Source organism: Coenobita brevimanus, chromosome 105 (genome assembly GCF_032717465.1).
Source record: "Coenobita brevimanus isolate Jiangsu-jjx chromosome 105, ASM3271746v2, whole genome shotgun sequence".
NCBI classification, from domain to species: domain Eukaryota; kingdom Metazoa; phylum Arthropoda; class Malacostraca; order Decapoda; family Coenobitidae; genus Coenobita; species Coenobita brevimanus.
Window position 1 is genome coordinate 3,206,111 of NC_137058.1, and position 20,029 is coordinate 3,226,139.

Below are 20,029 nucleotides of genomic sequence, written 5' to 3' on the forward strand. Positions count from 1 at the left end.
TCTCATTCACCCAGTCCCAAAGAAGGGTGACCATTCCCAACCCTCTAACTATCGTCCAATTGCTTTAACATCCTGTGTCTCAATAGTTTTCGAGTCTATTTTTAACATAAGCATTTTAAAGCATCTTTCCTATGCAACCTTCTTTCAGATCGTCAGTATGGGTTCCGTCAAGGACGCTCCCATAGCGATCTTCTCACCTACCTTTCCAGATTCCTGGTCATCTACCTTTAGGGACTTAAGTAGAAAGCTTTGTCGGCCATTTGACATCTCAAAGGCTTTCGATCGAGTCTGGCATAAATCTCTAATTTTCGAACTGCCCTCTTACGGTTTCCATCTTGCTATCTGTGCCTTCATCTAGAGCTTCCTTTCTGATCGTTCTATAGTTGCTATTGTAGATGGCCATCGTTCTTCTCCCACATCTGTCAACAGTGTTGTTCCTCAGGGCTCTGTCCTATCACCAACTCACTTCCTTTTATTAATCATTGACCTTCTAAACTGTACATCTAAGCCTATCAACTCATATGCTGATGATTCCACCCTTCACCTTTCCATTTGATTCCCGCAACGTCCATCTCAGTAGTTACTTAAACAAACAAGGGGTGAGGCTATGGCACATCTAATGTCTGACTTGGCTATCCGACTGGGATAAAAATAATTTTGTTGTTTTTAATGCATCAAAGACTCATTTCTTACACCTATCAACTCCACAAAATCTTCCACAGGAGTACCCACTAATGATTAATAATATCCAGCTCAATCCTGCATCATCTTTGAACATGCATGGGGTTTCAGTCTCTCGGGACTTATCTTGGAAAAATCATATTACATCATTGTAAATCTGCTGCTTGCAAGTGATTAGGTGTGCTAAGCCGACTCCGGACCTTCTTTACCCCTACAGGGTTGTTGACTTTATACACAGGTTTTATTCGCCCCTGTGTAGCGTACAACTCTCATGTGTGGGGAGGCTCCCCACATACAGCACTTCTCAATGAGGGTCAGAGTCAAAGGCTTTTCGTCTCATTAACTCTCCTCATCTTTCTGGCTCCTTTCAACCTTTGTCCCTTCACCGCACTGTTGCATCTATATCCCTTTCTATAGCTACTTCAACGGTCATTGTTCCTCTGAACTGTCTGCTTGCATCCCTATACCTCTACGACGGGCACGTAGCACCCATCTAGCTACAAACTCTCATCCCTTTTCTGTCCAACTCTCTAATGCAAGGATTAACCGTTACTCGCAGTCCTTCATTTTATGCTACAGATCAACTCTGGAACTGTCTCTCTGAGTCTGTATTTCCTACTTCCTACTTAGATTTTTAGTCTTTCAAACGCAGTGTGTCCAGGCATCTTAGAATGAACGGATCTTGAATTTGGCTCTTTTGTGTGTGTGTGTGTGTGTGTGTAGGGAACAGTTTGTGCGCTATTAGCCTTTGGTTCCTTCTTTCCATAATAAAAAAAAAAAAATAAAGATCAGTGGATGAAAAAGATAATACTACGGCTCCACATACACTTTCCATAGAGGGTGACTAGCGTCATACTTGTTAATCTATTTGCACCGACTCAGCGTTCAAGGTGAAGTGAAGGCAATTTTAGAACAGGTTAGAGTAAAAGTATTATAGAGCTCCATGTTCCTGCTTCGGCCTGTTGTTGTTCTTTTTTTGACTGCAGTGACGCAAAGATAATGTGACGATAATGTGGGTGTTATGACGATGCTGTGTGTCTGGGATTATTAATGGTGGTGGTGGTTGTATGTACGGCATACTGTATACTAGTAGCTTGGAGGTGGCCAGCATCTTCATCATTACCATCATAAACGTCAGCCATCCCCATCATCATCATCATCATCATCATCATCAGAAGCAATGACAATAACTATCAGGTATTAGACAGATCAACGCTCGTAAATTATATAGTTTTAAGTGAAATTCTGGTACACGGTCTGTAAGGTTTAGACTATATAATCACAGCAGTCCGTGAACTTCCTTTTTTCTTTTTTTCTGCCAGAAAATTGTTGCTTTATTCTTGAGGGACCCCTTTGGATTAGAGGGGTTCGAGGTATCTAATGTCTAATCCCCTTATAACAAGATGAACACATTCTACAACATAAAAGTGTAATCAGTGCTCAACGGGGAAGAGAGCGACGTAAAGGATATTACACGCTGTGATTCATCTTTGACCTATCTTTTTGTGAACGTTAATAAATGTTTCCTTGTTTTTTGGTAGAAAGTGATGTTGGCTGTATAGTTTTATTTCCATATAGGCTTAATTATATTAAACAGAGAAGTGGTAATTGTTGTTTTACTTGATAAGGTTGATTGAAAATATTTCTTTGATATTCATTTTAGACAATTACCGTCTCAAATATAAAAAAATCCACAGCGGAACAAGAAGGCACCTGTGTTTCCAAAGTAATAACAGAAATCGCTTATGTGGTATTGACATGTTGGTTCTTGAAAACCTCCATCACCCAAGATAAACGTATTCTGCAGAACACGCACGGGATCGTTGGATAGTGTTTGGTTTGTTCTCTCAATATAATTTAAGCAGTTGCAGAAGGACAAAGGACTTCTTTTTGTGGGCGACTTTGGTTTAGAACAGATTTTTTTTTCCCGACCACATGATTGATTGTTGCCCATTCCTAACCACATAAGAACATTTTGAACTAGAGAGGCACTCAGTGGAGCGCATCTGTGACAAGGGCAACGTAATTTCCAAAACACTCTTCGTAATGGGTTAGAGTTTCTCGCTAATGGTTAGGGTTTCGCAATGAGTGTTTTCCGGATCCAGAATCTGTAATACGATCGGGATCGTTCCCAAAAGTTAATCGATTGTTCCCTGTGACATGGGCTATCTACCCACCAAAATTTGGTCTAAATCTCTCTTTTAGCTTCTGAGTAATCCTGCTATTATACAAAGGAATAAACAGGAGTGAAAACATATTCTCCCTGTCGGAGAGAACTACGTTCAGTGTATCATGGTAGATACCTAAGTATAGTAATTTCATTAATGGATTAGTTTCAAGCACAAAAGAAAGAAAGAAACAACAAAATTTTATCCTCCCAGACTCGCATTACAAGAATATGTTAAACCTGGCACGAATTATATCTCCGAGAGAAACTAATATCAGTACCTCTTACCTTCCATCCGCAGGTCAGGAGGATGAGGAATTCCACTGGAGCTACGACGGTGACACAGGTAAGTAACAAAGTGTGTGTGAAGAACTACCGAAAGAAAAGACTTCGGAACAAGAAAGCGCTTAAAGAGCGCGTACCTCCCGCCAATGCCATTGCCATTAAAAAGGATCCGGATCTGGAACGGATCCGGATCGCGCAGCAATAACATTGGCGGAAATATGCGCTCTTTAAGCGCTTTCTTATTCCGAAGTGTTTTCTTTGAGTGAGGCCCCAGAAATTAATCCATACTTTTTCTTCGTCCATGGCACACTTTTCCACAAAATTTCTTCGAAATTCATTGAGAACTTTTGGAGATATTATGCAGGATACTCCGGATCCGGATCCGGATCCACCCTAAAATTTAATCATTTCTTTCTTGGCCCATGGCCCACCCCTTCTAAAATTTCGTCCGAATCCATTTCATAACTTTTAGAGCAATCCTGCTAACAGACAGACAGACAAACAAACGAAAACCAACGCGGGGTAAAACATATTCCTTCTGGCGGAGGTAAACAATTATGAACAAAAAAGGCTGGTTGGAATGAAATTGTAACCAATTAACCAAATACAACAAACAGCCGGAAGCCAGCATTTGGCTTAAAGCTAGGACAATACTAGGTAGGTTGTACTGCGTGTGAGGTGTGGCAGTAGAGGTGGTTTATTGAGAACTGAGATGAAAGATAATGATTTACGCTGGGCTTGGATATATGATATTGACTTGCTATCTCTGATGTGAGAGACAGTGAGGCTGCCCTATTTATTCCTCAACCAACACAGCCTTCTTGGAAAACTTAGAAAACTGGCGAGAGTCATCTATCTATCTATCTATTACTAGACGCCTCAATCCCGTTCGGGGTGGCCACAAACGAATCGCCTCCACGTCGCCCTGTCCCTCGCCATTTCACTGCCCTGCTCCCAACTCACACTCCCCTCTCTCATATACCTCTCCACTCCATCCCTATATCTCATCATCGGCCTCTCCCTCCCTCTCACCCCCTCCACGTCACTTACATACACTCTCTTCGTCAGTCTTTCACCCTCCATCCTCTCCACATGGCCAAACCACCTCAGTGTATTCCTCCTAACGCTTCCTATCAAATCCACACCCACACCACAACTCTCCTTTATATCCTCATTTGTCAGCCTGTCTCTCCATGTGACTCCACAGGCTCCTCTTAAATAACTCATTTCCACTGCTCTCACTCTTGACTTGTGTCCTTCCAACAACGTCCATGCTTCACTTCCATACGTTCAGAGTTGGTATCACAATACTGTCATGTAGCAACTTTTTCACTTCCGTGCTCACTTCCCTGTTTCTTTTCACTGCTTTCAAGGAACCAGCAACCTTTCTTCCCCGTTGTACCCTTTCTTCACTGCTGTACCCTCTCAAGCACTTCATCCTCCAAACTTCTATCCTTACTCATCACACTACTGCCAAGTACTTAAACGTACTCACATTCTCCACTTCCTCACCATCCAACCTCGCTGTACATTCACTGACTTCTCTCTCAAAGACACATCACTTTACTCTTCCCTACATTCACCCGTTAGAGTTCGGTTTCCTACACCTCTCCCAAACTCATCCACCAAGCCCTGCAGCTCCCCTTCGTCTTCACTAGCAACTTGCAGTATCACCTGCAAACAACATTACAGGGAGTTTCCAAACACTACCCTCTCTCACCAGGGCCGCTCCAACATCCACTACCCTACCTTGTACCTCTTTTATTACCCCACATCCATGTACAGATTGAACAGCCATGTGGAGACATGACACATCCCTGTTTCAACCCAACTGACATTCAAAGAGAAAAATTTCCACTCAGTTCACCATCCACATGCACTACAGCCTTAGCACCATCCATACATACTCTTCACAGCATTCAGCAACTTCCCATCTACTTTCCATTAATTACTTATTACTTTCCACAATCCTTGTCTATCCACCCTGTCATATGCTTTCTCCAAAATCCATGAAAAGCCTCATACAGCTTCATTCCCTTCTCTAGAAACTTTTCCACTAAAGATCTAAGAATGAATATCTGATCTACACACCCTTTTCCCTTCCTAAATCCCCCTTGTTCTTCTCCAACTAGCTCCTCTGTTCTTTCTCTAACTCTGTCAATAAGTATCCTACCATACACTTTTCCTATTATACTAAGAAGACAAATGCCCCTATGATTACCACACACTTCTTTTTCCCCTTTTCCTTTCTTTAACACATAAATGGGAATAATTATACCTGACTTCCAATCCTCCGGGACTCTACCTTCCTCCCAGGCCAATCCCTGCACATCTTCCACATCCATTCTACTACTATCTCTCCCCCATGCTTCAGCATTTTTCACCACACACTCCATCAATTCCTGGGGCTTTCCCCAATTTCACTTTCTTCATTGCTTGCACAACTTCTATCCTACTGATTTCTTCCACCTGTCTTCTCACACTCCCTCCTTTCTCCCCAGCCATTCCCAGCCACTTATAACTTGCATTACTTCCATCCTCTATGTTAGTGTTCTCTCCATCTCGCTCACTTTTTCTCCCTTCTCTACTAGTAATCTACCATTTTTATCTTTCACTCTTCCTGCTAACTTCCACTTCCACCCTGTCTTACTCTCTTCACCTCTTTCCAGAACAATTTCTTACAGTCCCTCCACTTTACACTCAAATTCCTTCCAAATTCCTCATCCACTCTCTTCGTACTCTCTCTTACTAATCTTTTCACCTCTTTCTTTCTAAATATAACTCTCTCTTCCGCCTCTCAACTTCTTCCATGCCCCTATTTCTCACCCATTCATTGTATGCTTTCTTCTTTTGTGCTACAGCCTGTCTCAGCTCTTCATTCCACCACGCTGTTCCTTGCACACCCTTCCGTCTTCTCTTCATCCCACACACCACATCACATGCTGCACATATTTCTTCTGTGAATATCCTGCACTCACCTTCCGCGTCCCCCATCTGCTCCAATTCATATTTGCCCAATCGTTCCATCTACAAAGTTTAAAAGAAAAAAGTAATAAAAATATTAATAAAATAGCAAGTGACGGAAAGTCTGGTTTTTAGGTACCGTATATTCCAGAATCTCAAAAAAGTAAAGCTTTCCGTAAGTCTACAGTCAGTGATGAAGACACTCACAGCTACAACAGCACCATGTCCTGAGCCACATGCCCGATTATGCGTCTCTGGGGATGTATTCCCGTTCATTAATAGGCAATGATCGGATCTTGAATTTGGCTCTCTCTTGTATTGTTTTTTTTTTTTTCTTGGAAGGAACAGTTTGCGGGCTCCTGGCCTTTGGTTCCTTCTTCCTAGCATTTTTTAAAAATCGGGATCGTGTACATGTCCAGAGGGTGGGCGTCTCTCCCTCTTCCATTCTCGCATGGAGGGTATGTGGAAATGAGATAGTTCACGCCTGCATCATCTCAGCCGAGCAAACAAAATCATAGAATATTCACGGGGCGGAAGGAGCAAAGAGGGTTCCAGGGGAGGAGACGAGAGTCGGTTAAGGGAGGTGCAGTGAGGTTTTAAGCGTAGATTTTTATTTTTTAGCTGCATTTTGGAGTGCGTAAATAAACAGGAATGCTCGTGGAGGCATACAAGTGGTGGTGTTTCAAGATAAAACTTCTGGATGGGAGATTCTGGCATTACACAAGCCTTATAATTAATTTCCCAGTGACGGGGTTCAAAGAAAAGGATAAGAAGCATGACCTGAAAAGCAATCTGTGTTGACCTGAATCGATCTCTTGTGCCAGTGGGTGACCTGAATTGATTTTGAAGGACCTGAAAGACCCGATGCAGCTTAGGGGATAAAATTGTTTACGATGGGTAAATTTTCGCGGACTTTTTCCAACTCTCATGACTCCCATTTTCCTGTTCTCTCTCTCTCTCTCTCTCTCTCTCTCTCTCTCACACACACACACACACACACACACACACAAACACACACACACACACACACACACACACACACACACACACACCAGAGATGGACACCGCAAACGATAATTCACTTCCGCAACCCAAATCCGCAAACTCAAAAATTGCCTCCTGCAACTGCTAATCCACAAAATTCTTTAAATCAGCAGTTCCACAAACCAAAAACGAAAACGCAAACCATTTTTATCCCTTTCATTACCACGCATCAGCTCCATTTATTCAGTATACCATACCATTAGAGGATTATTACCCGTCCCCACCCCGGAGGGGCTCGGGGACGGGTATTGTTTTCACTCGATTTGTCTGTTTGTTGGTTGGTTGGTTGGTTTGTCCGTCTGTCTGTTAACAACTTTATGCGAAAACTACAGATGCAATTTTGACTAAAATTACAGGGATGATCAGCTATGACCTGATCACCTGATTAAATATTGGGCCAAACTGGGCCAAGGCCCAGAGTGTAGGGCCAAAAAATAAAATTAATGTTTCCTCACCACACTTTCAAATTTGTCATATCGACATGAAACCCAAACCTAAAGGTGCATCTTTCAAATCTGCATCCTATAACATGCCTCATTACATCAAAGGGGTCACCCCTCAGTTAGCGGTAGGGGGGTCAGTGTCAGGTGGGTCGGGCCAAAAATTTCAAGTGGTCATAAAATCGTCAATTTTCACATGATTTACTCCAAATTTGATATGTGACATCTTTGACTAGCTATCCTGTTGTGTTTATATGTCAGCACTATTATGACTGCCGGGGACGGGTTTACTGTGCATTGGCATCGCTTCTTGTGTTAAATATTGGGTTATATTTTTCATAATCAAGGGGCTAAAAACCATCTCTAGTTACTCATCCCCTACAAGTATATCTTTATTTACTCTATTCTGATTAACAAGAGGTGACTTATGAAGTTTGGAAATTGTCTAAAGTAATGAATGTATTAAAACTAAAATATATAATTAAATAGTTATTATTAGTATACTGTATAAGACTGTTTTTACTACAAAACAAGGGCAAATCCTTCACTATTGTATATAAACTAATTATTACACTTCGCAGCTCACACTTGACAAGTTGACACATCAGTCCACCTCTATTCCTCTGCTCTAACCTCCTCATTCCTCACTCCTTAGTCACAGCCAGACTCCTCCAACAACTGAGAAAACTCCAACATATAGTATATCTATCTGTCTATCTCTTTATCTTCTGTATATACAGTATATACCGCATGGGGAAAGGTGGTTCTCTGGTAAGGAAAACGATAAAACTGTGTTCAGTTTCATTTCGTATGTTTGCGATTTACTCTGTTATTCATCTACCTAATGATTTTTGTTGAGATTGAAATACTGGCACTGGCAATGCTGTATGTCTGAAAATTTTTAAATTTAGGTTAAAGGTCATATTCTAGGTGGACTGGGAGGCTTTGTAACAAATCTTTGCACTTTTCATCATGTTATTGGTTTGTATGCTAAACAAGCTTTTCAAGTATCTACAGTATGTAGCTTGCATCAGTAGCATACATTATATCATCTGGAAAATATGATTCATCTTGAAATAGGCTTTATATTTTTCTTTATTTATTGGGGAACAACACATCTTTGCTGGCTTTTATCCTTATTTTCTTATTTCTTACCCTCTCCCCAGAAAGCACGTACAGTACTGTATCATCATCATCAGCCATAACTAATCCACTGCTGAACAAAAGCCTCCCCCAACCTTTTCCACGAATTCCTTGACTGAACCAATCTTTGCCATGTTTTCCCCGCAAATTTCTCTATCTCATCTCTCCATCTCCTGTCTGGCCTTTTTCTGCTACGCTTACATTCTCTTGGTGTCCAGTCAGTCAGCCTCTTGCTCCATCGGTTCTCCCTTATTCTTGCTATATGGCCTGCCCACCCCCATTTCTGTTCTTTTATAACTTCTATAATATCTTTGACTTTAGGCTGCTCTCTCAACCAAGTTGATCTTTTCCTGTCTCATAAAGATATTCTCAACATTGACCTCTCCATTGCTCTCTGAGAACGGATTAATTTATTTTCCATTGATTTTGTCAGTTTTCAAGTCTCACAACCATACGTCATAGCTGGAATTATACATTCGTTATATACTTTTCGTTTCATACAAACTGGCAAGCTACTTTTCATATTGTCTCTATGTTTACCGAAAGCTTTACTGTATATCATGAAGATAATGTAGTGAGGAACCCTCTTATATGGAGTACATCTTGCTATGACGATGTTATGCTTTATTATTTCACGAGTACGAATGTTGTCCCCTCCTTGCTTATACCCATTTTCATTCCTTTCCTTAGAGCAGCGTTTCTTACTGGGGTGCTAGCACCCCCAGGGGTGCTGAAATCAATTTTAGGGGGTGCTGGAAAATGCCGCATTATTTTTTTTTCCTTATTGGTGTTGCTTAAGACTGGCATCATTGTTTTTTTTTTTTTGAGAATGTATGAAACAAACTGTTAGGCAGTACTTCACTAAATTCTGCAGTAGTGTAGCAACTGTGGTCCCGATAACTAGATGTAAAGGCGTGCTGGCTGAACTGAAACCGTATTACAGGGGGTCCTGAGATCGGAAAAGGTTAAGAAACGCTGCCTTAGAGCTTGGTATGAAGTCGGTGAATATCAAAGAGAAGAATCTGATCTTCAGCCTCTCTCTCTCTCTCTCTCTCTCTCTCTCTCTCTTTCTTTATATTTCTTTTTGAAGTAATCATACAATTATCATACAAATGTATGATAATGAAAAATGCTACAGTATTGTACATCGTATTGGAGGTGAATATATCGTATATATACAATATTTATCGTACATATGGCAACAGTACGGGAGTGGCGGCGGGCGCCGGTGAGCCGGCATCTCACCCAGACGCTGCCTGCCGGGCTAGGCCACGTAGAAGTTTGCGGGCAGATTTGCGTTTGCGGAAGGGCTTCCGCAAGCGCAAAACCCCAGATTTGCATAGAATTTGTCACAAATGCAAATCAGCAATAAATAATCACACTTCCGCAATTACAGACTTTGCTGTTTGCGGAAGTGATTGCGGAAGTGCCTACCTCTGACACACACACACACACACACACACATACAATTTACTGACCTACTGTATCACATTTCAGGCCCGGAACACTGGCCCGAGCATTACCCATATTGTGGAGGTCAGAGCCAGTCTCCTATTGACCTCTACGACGGGACACCAGAGACAGAATGGAATCCCTTCCTGTTCATGCACTACGACGTTACGCCAACAACAGTCAAAGTCACGAATAATGGACACGAGGGTACGCCTATATTGCTTTTGCTCTAACCTGATCTAAAACTGCCATCCCTCCATCTTGAATGCCGAGTTGCAAAATCATATTCTCAGTGAATGATGCTAGTCACGAAAAAGTGATATGGATAGGACATAGATGCATATAATTGCCTCTTACCTTCAGTAATCTACGCGAATTAAACTGTAAACGTACGAAAATCTGGACCAGGTTAATGTAAAAAGGGTATAGTTCTTTCTTCACTGGGTTGTGAAATCCTTTGAGTTGTCCTAAGTTATCCATTACAGCTAATTGTTATTCTCTGAAGATTATGGTCAGTTTGTTTTCATCTGACAGTGATCTCGAATTCTTTTCTGCTCCGTTGATAGCCAATTGTAGCCTCATACAAGGGTTTATTTCATTAGTGACCAAGGAGGCTCATTCCTGCCTCATAAATAAGGAGTATCGAATTTCATGCAACCACAACATAGTATTTAAGTTGTGTGAGAGATCCACATCCATCATACTAAAATGAACTAACTGTGAAAATGCTTCCTTGGCCAATTTTGTTAATGTTTGCAGCACGACCGACTCTGCTGTTCTCAGCTTCTCATTTGGTTCTTACGTAAGCTAACGTGATCTAATTAGGAAATGTTGACCCGCAGATTACGTTGGTGTGGAGGGCAAGATTTTAGAATTAATCAATTAATAGACCGGCAAAGATTCTTCAGTAAGCTTCCCAAATCGATTATTCGCATTAAAAACTAACAGGTATTTCCTTACTGGCAGCCATGGTCACGATGGACATGCCGAAAAGACCCTATGTGCTTGGCGGGAATCTCGACGGGGAATATGTGTTCGACCAGCTTCACTTCCACTGGGGTTCCATTGACTCCGTGGGCTCAGAGCATTCGATCCGGCACAACAGGCAAGTTGGGAGTTAGACGGACTTTAGGGCGGAGTATGGCTGAGGTTTAGGTGGAGTATGGCAATAAGTAGGGTGGGGTATGGCAGTAGTTGGGGTGGAGTATGGAGAATGGCGGTGGTTAAGGTGGATTATGGCGGTATTTAGGGTGGAGTATGGTAGCGACTAGGATGGAGCATGGCAGAAGTAAGGAGGGAGTAAGAGAGTGACCAGGTCGGAGTTGGGCTGTTGTTAGGCAATAAAGTTCTTGAAGCAGGAGAGGATGAAAGATGACAGGCAAGAGGGAAGTGAAACAAGGAGGTAGAGCTTAGACTACACTGAGACGGCATGGGATAGTGCATGGCAGACAGGGATGAATCAGTGAACAATGGTTAGCTCGACCCCATGATGGAAACAAAGGAATGAGGCAGTCTGATAACGGAGGCAGAGGGTTTAGTATGATGACAGGAGGAGAAATAAAGGAAACCGTGGGACGAAACACTATGATATATAGAGAAGGACACAGATTAAGTATGTTAACGTGAGGAGAAATGAAAGAAATAAAGGAAGAGACTGTATGGTGGAGGAGGCAGATGATTAAGTATGATGACAGGAAAAAAAAACGGACGAGACAGTATGATAGAAGAGTCAGAAGATTAGATCCTTCCTCTTAGATGGAGGTAAAACTTAAATTAACGGACTAAACTAGGATGGGAGACAGACAGACAGAGAGAGGGGGCAGAGAGGGTAGGAGAAAATATTACTGCTTGTGCTCTCCCCTCAGCTACCCGTGCGAGGCCCACCTGTTGCATTACAAGAAGGTTTACAACGACTCAGGAACGGCCACGTTGTACGAGGACGGTCTGGCGGTACTGGGGTTCTGTTTACCATCTCTGAGGAAGACAACCCAGCACTCGCAGGACTTATAACAGGGCTTGCCAGCGTCACCCAACCAGGTGATATTTTGTGTTTTGTTTACCACAGAACTTGATGCTTTGTGAGACATAAACCTTTAACTGTACTTCTTTTAATTCAAAGCTGGTGTGTCTCATCTCTGATTTAAGCTTTCATGTATCACGTAAGATATTTCTGCTTAAATTTACTGCCTACCTTTTTACCATTGTTTCTTAATACAAACATCTTCGTCGGGTCATTGCACTACGTCTTGTCCAAATCATTATATCCATCTGCTTCATTCAGAAGGTTGGTTGGTGAGAGAGAGAGAGAGAGAGAGAGAGAGAGAGAGAGAGAGAGAGAGAGAATATCATGGTAAGTAATCCCTCCACGATCCAACGTAATAGAGCCAGTGGCATGTCCGGTATTGGGTTTTGTCAGGGACTTGGGAAAAATGCCCCTGGACAGGTAATGATAAACCCACCTAACCTAACTTTGAAAGCCACCTAAAACTCCGTACATGCACAGCACCTATTTAAGACCTTATTCACACAAAAAAGGGACAGAAACCATAAAATAAATATACAGGAACCAAAGAATGAGAAATAAGAAGTGAGTATTGAAAATATTCAGCAGTGTTTAGGGTACTTGCGATACGTCCGTGACCGTCATGAAGATTAACACGCCTCCTCTATGGCTCTGACAGTGGTGAAGGTGCACTTGAAGCATGTACAGTAACCCAGTGTTGAATTGCATTTAGTCCTTTGCACTATGAATTATAACTGTTTAACACTGCACATTCTGTTCTTACTTGCACCACGCCAGTTGCAACACGCCAGTGTTGCACTCTGCACTTAAACCTTTGCATTCTGAATTCTAATTTCTTAACACTGCACAACACTCTAAATTCCCATGTGGTCTGTTGGCGAGGTATTGCCAGTTTATTCAATGTCCACCACAAAAGTGAGCACGTGGGCAGCCATGGCGACGAGCGTGCAGTCATGTCGGTAGGTAGGCAGAAAGTGGGGAGGATGCAGGGGCATTCTAATGGACTCCGCCAGAACTATGTGCCAAAACACAGCTGTTCGTCACTGCACGGCAAATTTAGAGTAGGAATGAACACATATCGGCTTTTCTTTTTCTTTTTTCATTTTGACGTTTTTTGGCCATTTTTGGACCCAAACCCAAAATGTCCGGGACTTGGGGTGTCCAGGACTTGGGCATCCTGGTCTTAAAGGGATTATGTGTATTAAATGCTTTTGTTATTTCTATGTAGATTATGAACAAGCACAATACCTTCACATTCGTTCCTTTACCATCAGATCAAGAGGTCACCATTCAGCCTATCCCGCTGTCGACCTTCCTACCCAACAACAGGAACAAGTTCTACCGCTACGAAGGCTCTCTGACCACACCGCCCTGCAACGAGGTGGTAGTGTGGACGATCTTCAATCACAAACTAAGCATATCGGCTGCACAGGTGAGGAGATAAGAGTAAATATATTCTCCTATACTCTTTTACTCTAACTTGGCCTAAAATTGCCATCTCTCCATCCTAACTGCTTAGCTGTAACAATAGGTTAACATTCGAATATCATACTACTCACTAAGAAGTGCTGTGAGAAGGATGTAAACCTGTAGCATTGTCTGTTCTGCTTTCTGTGAAACACTGTAGACTGCAAAAGGAAGAAATCTGGGCCAAGTTAATGCGAAAAGACTGTAATGACAGTTTACACCTACCCTTACTCTCTCCATTTTCTATCTTCTTTCGTGCAGTCTTTAGTGCTGGAGCATTTAGTCCCTTCAGTATGATGATGTCTTTTCTGTGTTATCCTTGCTGCCACATGATGTCTGTATTCTACTTAGGAATGACTCTTCGAATTGGAGATGTCTGATATAGTCTTCACTAAGCCCTTCACTAAAAGAGGTCTCATTAGGTGGTGAGAATAAACAAACAGGACGTCATTGTAGCAAAGGGGTCAAGCGTGTTTGTGTTACACTCAGGATTATAAACATTTGGAATGGGAGGGGTTTTTCATAGCCGTATAAAATCGTCTGCGGTTAGCAAGAATAAGATGAAGTGTGGCTATACCCCCACAGATGGCGGCATTCCGCAACCTGGAGGATGACCACGGACATACCATGGTTGACCACTACCGTCCTCTTCAGCCTCTCGGTACCCGCAGGGTGAGTTCTTTTTTTTCCTAGGTGAGTTCTTTTTCCCAGGTGGGGACGCGGTGGCTCAGAGGTAGAGCGTCGAGCTCGTGGCCAGAAGGTCGTGAGTTCGAGCCTCGCCTGTGGCTGCCGTGCTGGGAGTGGTAGTACGCTCCTGTAACCTAGCGGGGCTATATGGCCATTAGTTGCCTATGGTCCTTCCAATTTATCCAGATCGTTTGGGCGCTGTCCCTCACGGGAGTTCCCCTTCGAGCGACGCTGCCGAATCTGTACCAAAACACACCTCTCTGTCTCATGTCAGCTATTTAATACTTCTAAATGAAATTTATTTACAGTATATATATATATATATATATATATATATATATATATATATATATATATATATATATAAAATTCTCTAATATGGCTATATAGTTTAAGAAAATGCCTATTGTTTTCAATAATAACAATGATTTTTATAAATACCCCAACACTTAGCAACGTTGCTTTCCAACGTTGTCGCACTTGTAGGTGAGTCAGTGAGGGTATGTCAGGTGTCAATCTGCAGGTCACTTTCTCTGACCGCCATTAAAAGATAAGCACCTACCCTTACTACTCGCCCTCGTCTGTTCCACAGTCGAGAAAAATAACTTATTTACAGCGTAAATAAGTATTTTTTAGAAGAAAAGGCAAAGAGGGGACCTATAATTGATCCCTCAAAAGCTGTTGCTCGAACAGCAAAGGCCACCAACGTGAGTGAAGTAACAGTCAGACGAATTTGCTCTTCTTTCAATCAAGCCTGCATTACACAAAAGTCACCAGAACAAACTATAATAATTCACAAAACCGTATAGACTTTCTATAGAAATAAATCACCATTAACTGTAGATTTTCTATGCAGAGAAAGAGAGAGAGAGACAGACAGACAGACAGACAGACGAAGTCAGGAGGCTTTTCCTCAAATTCTAATAATTCATAAAACCGTATAGACTTTTTATAGAAATAAATCTCCATAAAATGTTGATTTTATATGCAGAGGGAAAGAGAGAGAGAGAGCTGGGAGTGAGGGTTAACCCTTGTCTCTAATCCGATAACTGGCCCAGTAGAAACTGGCAATGTCGCACGTAGGGAAGTCCCGTGAGGGACAACGCCCAAACGATCTGGATAAATTGGAAGGACCATAGCTTGGGGATTAAATTCCTTTTTTCCCAGGTGAGTTCTTTATCCCCAGGGGAGCTCTTTTTCCCCAGGGGAGCTCTTTTTCCCCATAGGAGCTCTTTTTTCCCGGGTGAGATTTTTTTTTAACTGTGAGTTCATCATCCCAGGAGATTTATTTTTCCCCAGGTAAGCTCTTTTTCCCAGATGGACTCTTTTTCCCCAGGTGAGCTCTTTTTTTCCAGGTGAATTCTTTTTCCCATTTTTTAATGCAATAAAGAAGGAACCAAAGGCCTGGCACCCACAAACCGTTCCTTCCAAGAAAGAAAAACGATACAATAGAGTCAAATGCAAGATCCTTTCATTTCGAGATGACACACTGCGTTTGAAAGACTGGAGATCATAAGAAGTAGGAAATACAGACAGAGGAAGACAGTCCCAGAGTTGACCTGTTGCATAAATGAAGGACTGAGAGTAACGGTTAACTCTTGCATTAGAGAGTTGGACAGAAAAGGGATGAGAGTTTGTTGCTAGACAGGTGCTACACACCCGCCATAGAGGTGGAGGGATGCAAGCAGACAGTTCAGAGGAGCAGTGACCAATTAGGTAACAAAAGAAAAAAGATAAAGATGTAACAGTGCGGCGAAGATACAGACGTTGAAGGGAGCCAGTTAAAGAAGGAGAGTTGATGAGACGAAAGGCCTTTAACTCCACCCTATTGAGAAGAGTTGAGTTCTTTTTTCCCAGGTGAGTTCTTTTTCCCAGGTGAGTTCTTTTTCCCTGGTGAGTCCTTATTCCCAGGTGAGGTCTTTCTCACAAGCACAGTTCCCTCCAGTTGCGCATTTACAAGTAGGCTTCAGGTTTTGAAAAACGTGGCATTGCTCTATTTGTTTCTGTTCGATTGGATGTATCTCTTTATAGGAGAAATAGTATGGAATAAGAAAGAAAATATATGAAAAAAGTTTTTGTATTTAACCCCTACACGCCGGGCATATTTTTAGCCGGGTGTACTCTCACTATGGACATTTCTGGCAAAGTAGCTCTTATTCAAACCTTAACATCTGGAAAATTATAATAGTTACAGAAATTAAAAAAAAAAAAAAAAAGTATTACAGTACTCAACAACTCTTCTTCTTGTTAATGAAACCATCCCCAGGTCTCTAGGTTGTCCCGTCGATGAGTAGAAAATGAGTGGTTTTCGGTGTTTTGATGGAGAGTCACTGAGCGTGCGCTGTTGGCTGCGGTCTAGGCAAGCCTGGCTTGCATTGGCAGCACTGACTGGATTAGTGATTGTTACACTGCCCGGTCTTCCTTTGCAAACACCAAAACTTTCCACTCTTCATTCTACATTTCCTTGTGCACATCATAAGGATGAGTCATGACCCTGTCCATGTGGCTCACCATTGGTTTTGCAGCTGTAGCAGACAGGCACTATGCCCCGTAGCTGTGTGGGAAAACCTACACCTTATGCTTTTCTCTTTTATTTTCAGACATCATTTGTAATACTTACCCTAAACTGTATGTTCAACAGCATTTATAATGTACGTTATATCATATTATGGTTTATTGCATTTGAAAAAAATAGTTCAGCACAGCGAACGTAGGCAAGCTTGAGTATGAGGTATGCACTTGCACACTTAAATTTTGGCTTTTTTATACTCTTCGCAGGTATCGTGAAAGTATTACCTATACTCTCAACAACTTACATTATTTGTACTTTAGCTCACTAATACGTTTCATATCACATCTTCGCAAATATTTTAAGAGTGAGTATTGAAAAAATATTGTTCTACACAACAAAGTATTGCACTTGAATGAAGTTTTGCTCAACATATTGCATGCAGTACGGTTCAGTATGAGGTGTACACGTGTACATAAATATTGGCTTTTTCCTACTATTTTCAGGCATCGTGAAAATATTATTTATGCTCTCAATAACTTTTACTATTTGTACTTCAGCTCATTAATAAGCTTCATGTCATATCTTTGCGATTTTCAAGAGTAAGTATAGAAACAAATATTGTTCTTCTCAACAAAGTATTGCACTTGAAAGCAGCTTTGCTGAACATATTACATGTAGTACAGTTCAGTATGAGGAATACACTTGTACATAAATTTTGGCCTTTTCTACTAATATCAGACATCGTGAAATTATTACTTAGGTCTACAAGACTTATAATATTTGTACCTTAGATCACAAATACGCTTCATGGCACATCATCGCAAATATTTCAAGAGTATGTAAAAAGAAAATGTAGTTCTACCCAATAGTCATTTTCTTACGTGCACTTTTGGTTTTCTTTCATACATCAGGTACGGTTACTCAAGGTATTATCAACAATGGCATCACATTACCATAAAAAAAAAAAAAAATCACCTTCCTCAAAAACCCCACTCTCACCCCAAAAACTGTGCACACCTATTTACATTTTACACTTTCCCACACACCTTCTCAATAATCATGTTCAGGGTGAGACTCAAAGAACCATTTAGGGCATAGCGGGACCTTGCATTCCTCACACTGATAGGAGGTTTCCTTCCGTGTGTAGGACCGGCCTTTTGTCTTGTTGCACACATGGCAACGCCTGTAGGCTGGCTGACCTGCAGGTGTATGGCCTACGTCAAAAAGACGGTGACGCTGTAAATACTGAGTGCAGCTCGGCCTATCTGCCGTGGGTGCCTGGTACATCCCGCGCCCCTCAATTGTCAACTGTGCAGTTTCATACTCTGCAAGCAGCTAGCGTGCTAGCTCTTTCTCGAACCCCCGTAGAGAAAGAATCCTCAGCCAAACCTGCTTGAAGAGAACGTAACTGTTCAGGATGGCAATATTAAGAAGGTGTACCACCAACAGGATTTACGGAGGCAATCGACTTCCTCTATCTGCATGTCCGATTTATCAATGAGCCACATGTTGATGTTGTAGTCGTTGACAGCATTGGGCTTGAACACGGGTTCCCTGGTCCTGAAGTCTGTCCTGGCTGAGTCCTTCATAACCCCTTATGAACTGTGGTCAACATGTTAACCTTACACTTGTCGTGCCACATAAGGGCTAACATGTTACCACATCTCCAGGTTAGGAGGGGACCTTTCTCAGTTTTCTCAGGGAAAGCTGAAAAATTCTTTCTACCAGCATGGACAGTGCCATAGGACCCACTACCATATTCAAGTAAATACTTGGTTGACGCAGGGAGGTGTAATAATTTTCAGTGAACAGGATGTGGTGGCTGTTGAAATACCTGTCCATGAGCACTTTCACGACTAATACTGAGAAACCATGGGGATCATCAGAAGGTATATCAACATATGTTGCTGAATGAACTGTTACATCAAGCACATTTCCAGTTTTGCAGTCACATAGGACAAAGAACTTCAGTCCAAAATGGTGATGCTTTGATGGAATGTATTGAATAAATGCTAGACAGCCCTGGAACAACACAAGCAACTCGTCGATAACCACTTTCTGAAACGGCCGGAAAAGCCTTGCAAAAGACTCCTTGAGCATGGTCAGAATAGGCCTTATTTTCCATAACCTGTCATTGGGTGCTGGCCCATAACTCCTGTTGAAATGTAGGAACCGAAATATTGCCAGGCACATATCATGAGCCATATATTTTCCAAAGACAGGTCTGCCCACGAGTTCGTCTACGGACCAATAATCATGGAGCACATGTCTTCCCATGTGGGCCATCATCATGGTCAAGCCAAGCCACACAAATAACGCCCGCACCTCCACTGGAACCCAATTCTTCATTTTTGTACTCTCGCCAGCTGAAACCTTCAGCCAGCACACACTTATGGGCTGGTGATAGTTTATCTCGGCCACGAGGTACTACATTATAGCAGTAGTGAAAACTGCATGGAAAAAGGACATCTTAATCCTGGGCCTGGGCAACAATTCACCAAACTGCACAATTTCCCCTTCTGCATCACAGGCAGGCACAGAGGGCTGGAATCCTGCCCCCTCCTCCCACACATAAGCATCCACTTTCCCAACACCTGGGAGCCTTGCCTGTGTTTTTTTGCCAGCAAGTCTTTTCACACCACGTGCAGTACGCCTTCATCCACGTGCACGCCCATGGGGGAGGCCATGGACTGGGGTGGAAGGGGAAGGAGAGGCAAAGGTGGGGGAGTACAGGGGTGATGACTTACCTGATGCAGGCCTTCCCTGGGGAGATGCTGACTGCCCAGTCAGACCATGTGAGAGCAGAGTGGAAATTTCCATAGGTGAAGGGCGAGGCTGGGGCACATGTGAAGGGCCAGGTTGGAGAGAAAATGCCCTCGAAGTGCTGGGCTGGGGTGACAAGGGATATTGGAGGGAGAGACTGCGGCGAACTGGCCACGAGAGTGGTGGCGAGATGCAGCAGTGGCGTGTGTGTAGGACATGACCGTCACCATCGCCCTTGCTTTCTCCGTGGCCAGGGTCATCCAACTCCTCCTCTGACATGAATTCATCACTTTCATTGGCCCTGCCCTCCTCCTGTAGCAATTTCAGTGGCTTCTCAGGCATTTCAGGACGGGTTGAGGATGGAGGGCACGATACTTCGCTTCCTCCTTCAGAGGAAGTCT

The 20,029-nt window shown here is 42.5% G+C and overlaps 1 protein-coding gene across 1 annotated transcript in view; it reads left to right on the forward strand.

Moving 5' to 3' along the window:
* The window catches only part of LOC145416328 (putative carbonic anhydrase 3), a 24,751-nt gene extending 7,611 nt beyond the window's left edge, over window positions 1-17,140 (forward strand). Inside the window, exons 3-10 of the mRNA XM_080285326.1 lie at window positions 3,150-3,194; window positions 10,222-10,383; window positions 11,143-11,285; window positions 12,042-12,213; window positions 13,082-13,158; window positions 13,428-13,631; window positions 14,252-14,338; window positions 17,132-17,140. Coding sequence (XP_080141452.1) covers window positions 3,150-3,194; window positions 10,222-10,383; window positions 11,143-11,285; window positions 12,042-12,213; window positions 13,082-13,158; window positions 13,428-13,631; window positions 14,252-14,338; window positions 17,132-17,140 — 899 coding nt within the window. The remainder of the gene's footprint in view (window positions 1-3,149; window positions 3,195-10,221; window positions 10,384-11,142; window positions 11,286-12,041; window positions 12,214-13,081; window positions 13,159-13,427; window positions 13,632-14,251; window positions 14,339-17,131) is intronic.
* Window positions 17,141-20,029: the final 2,889 nt, after the last annotated feature.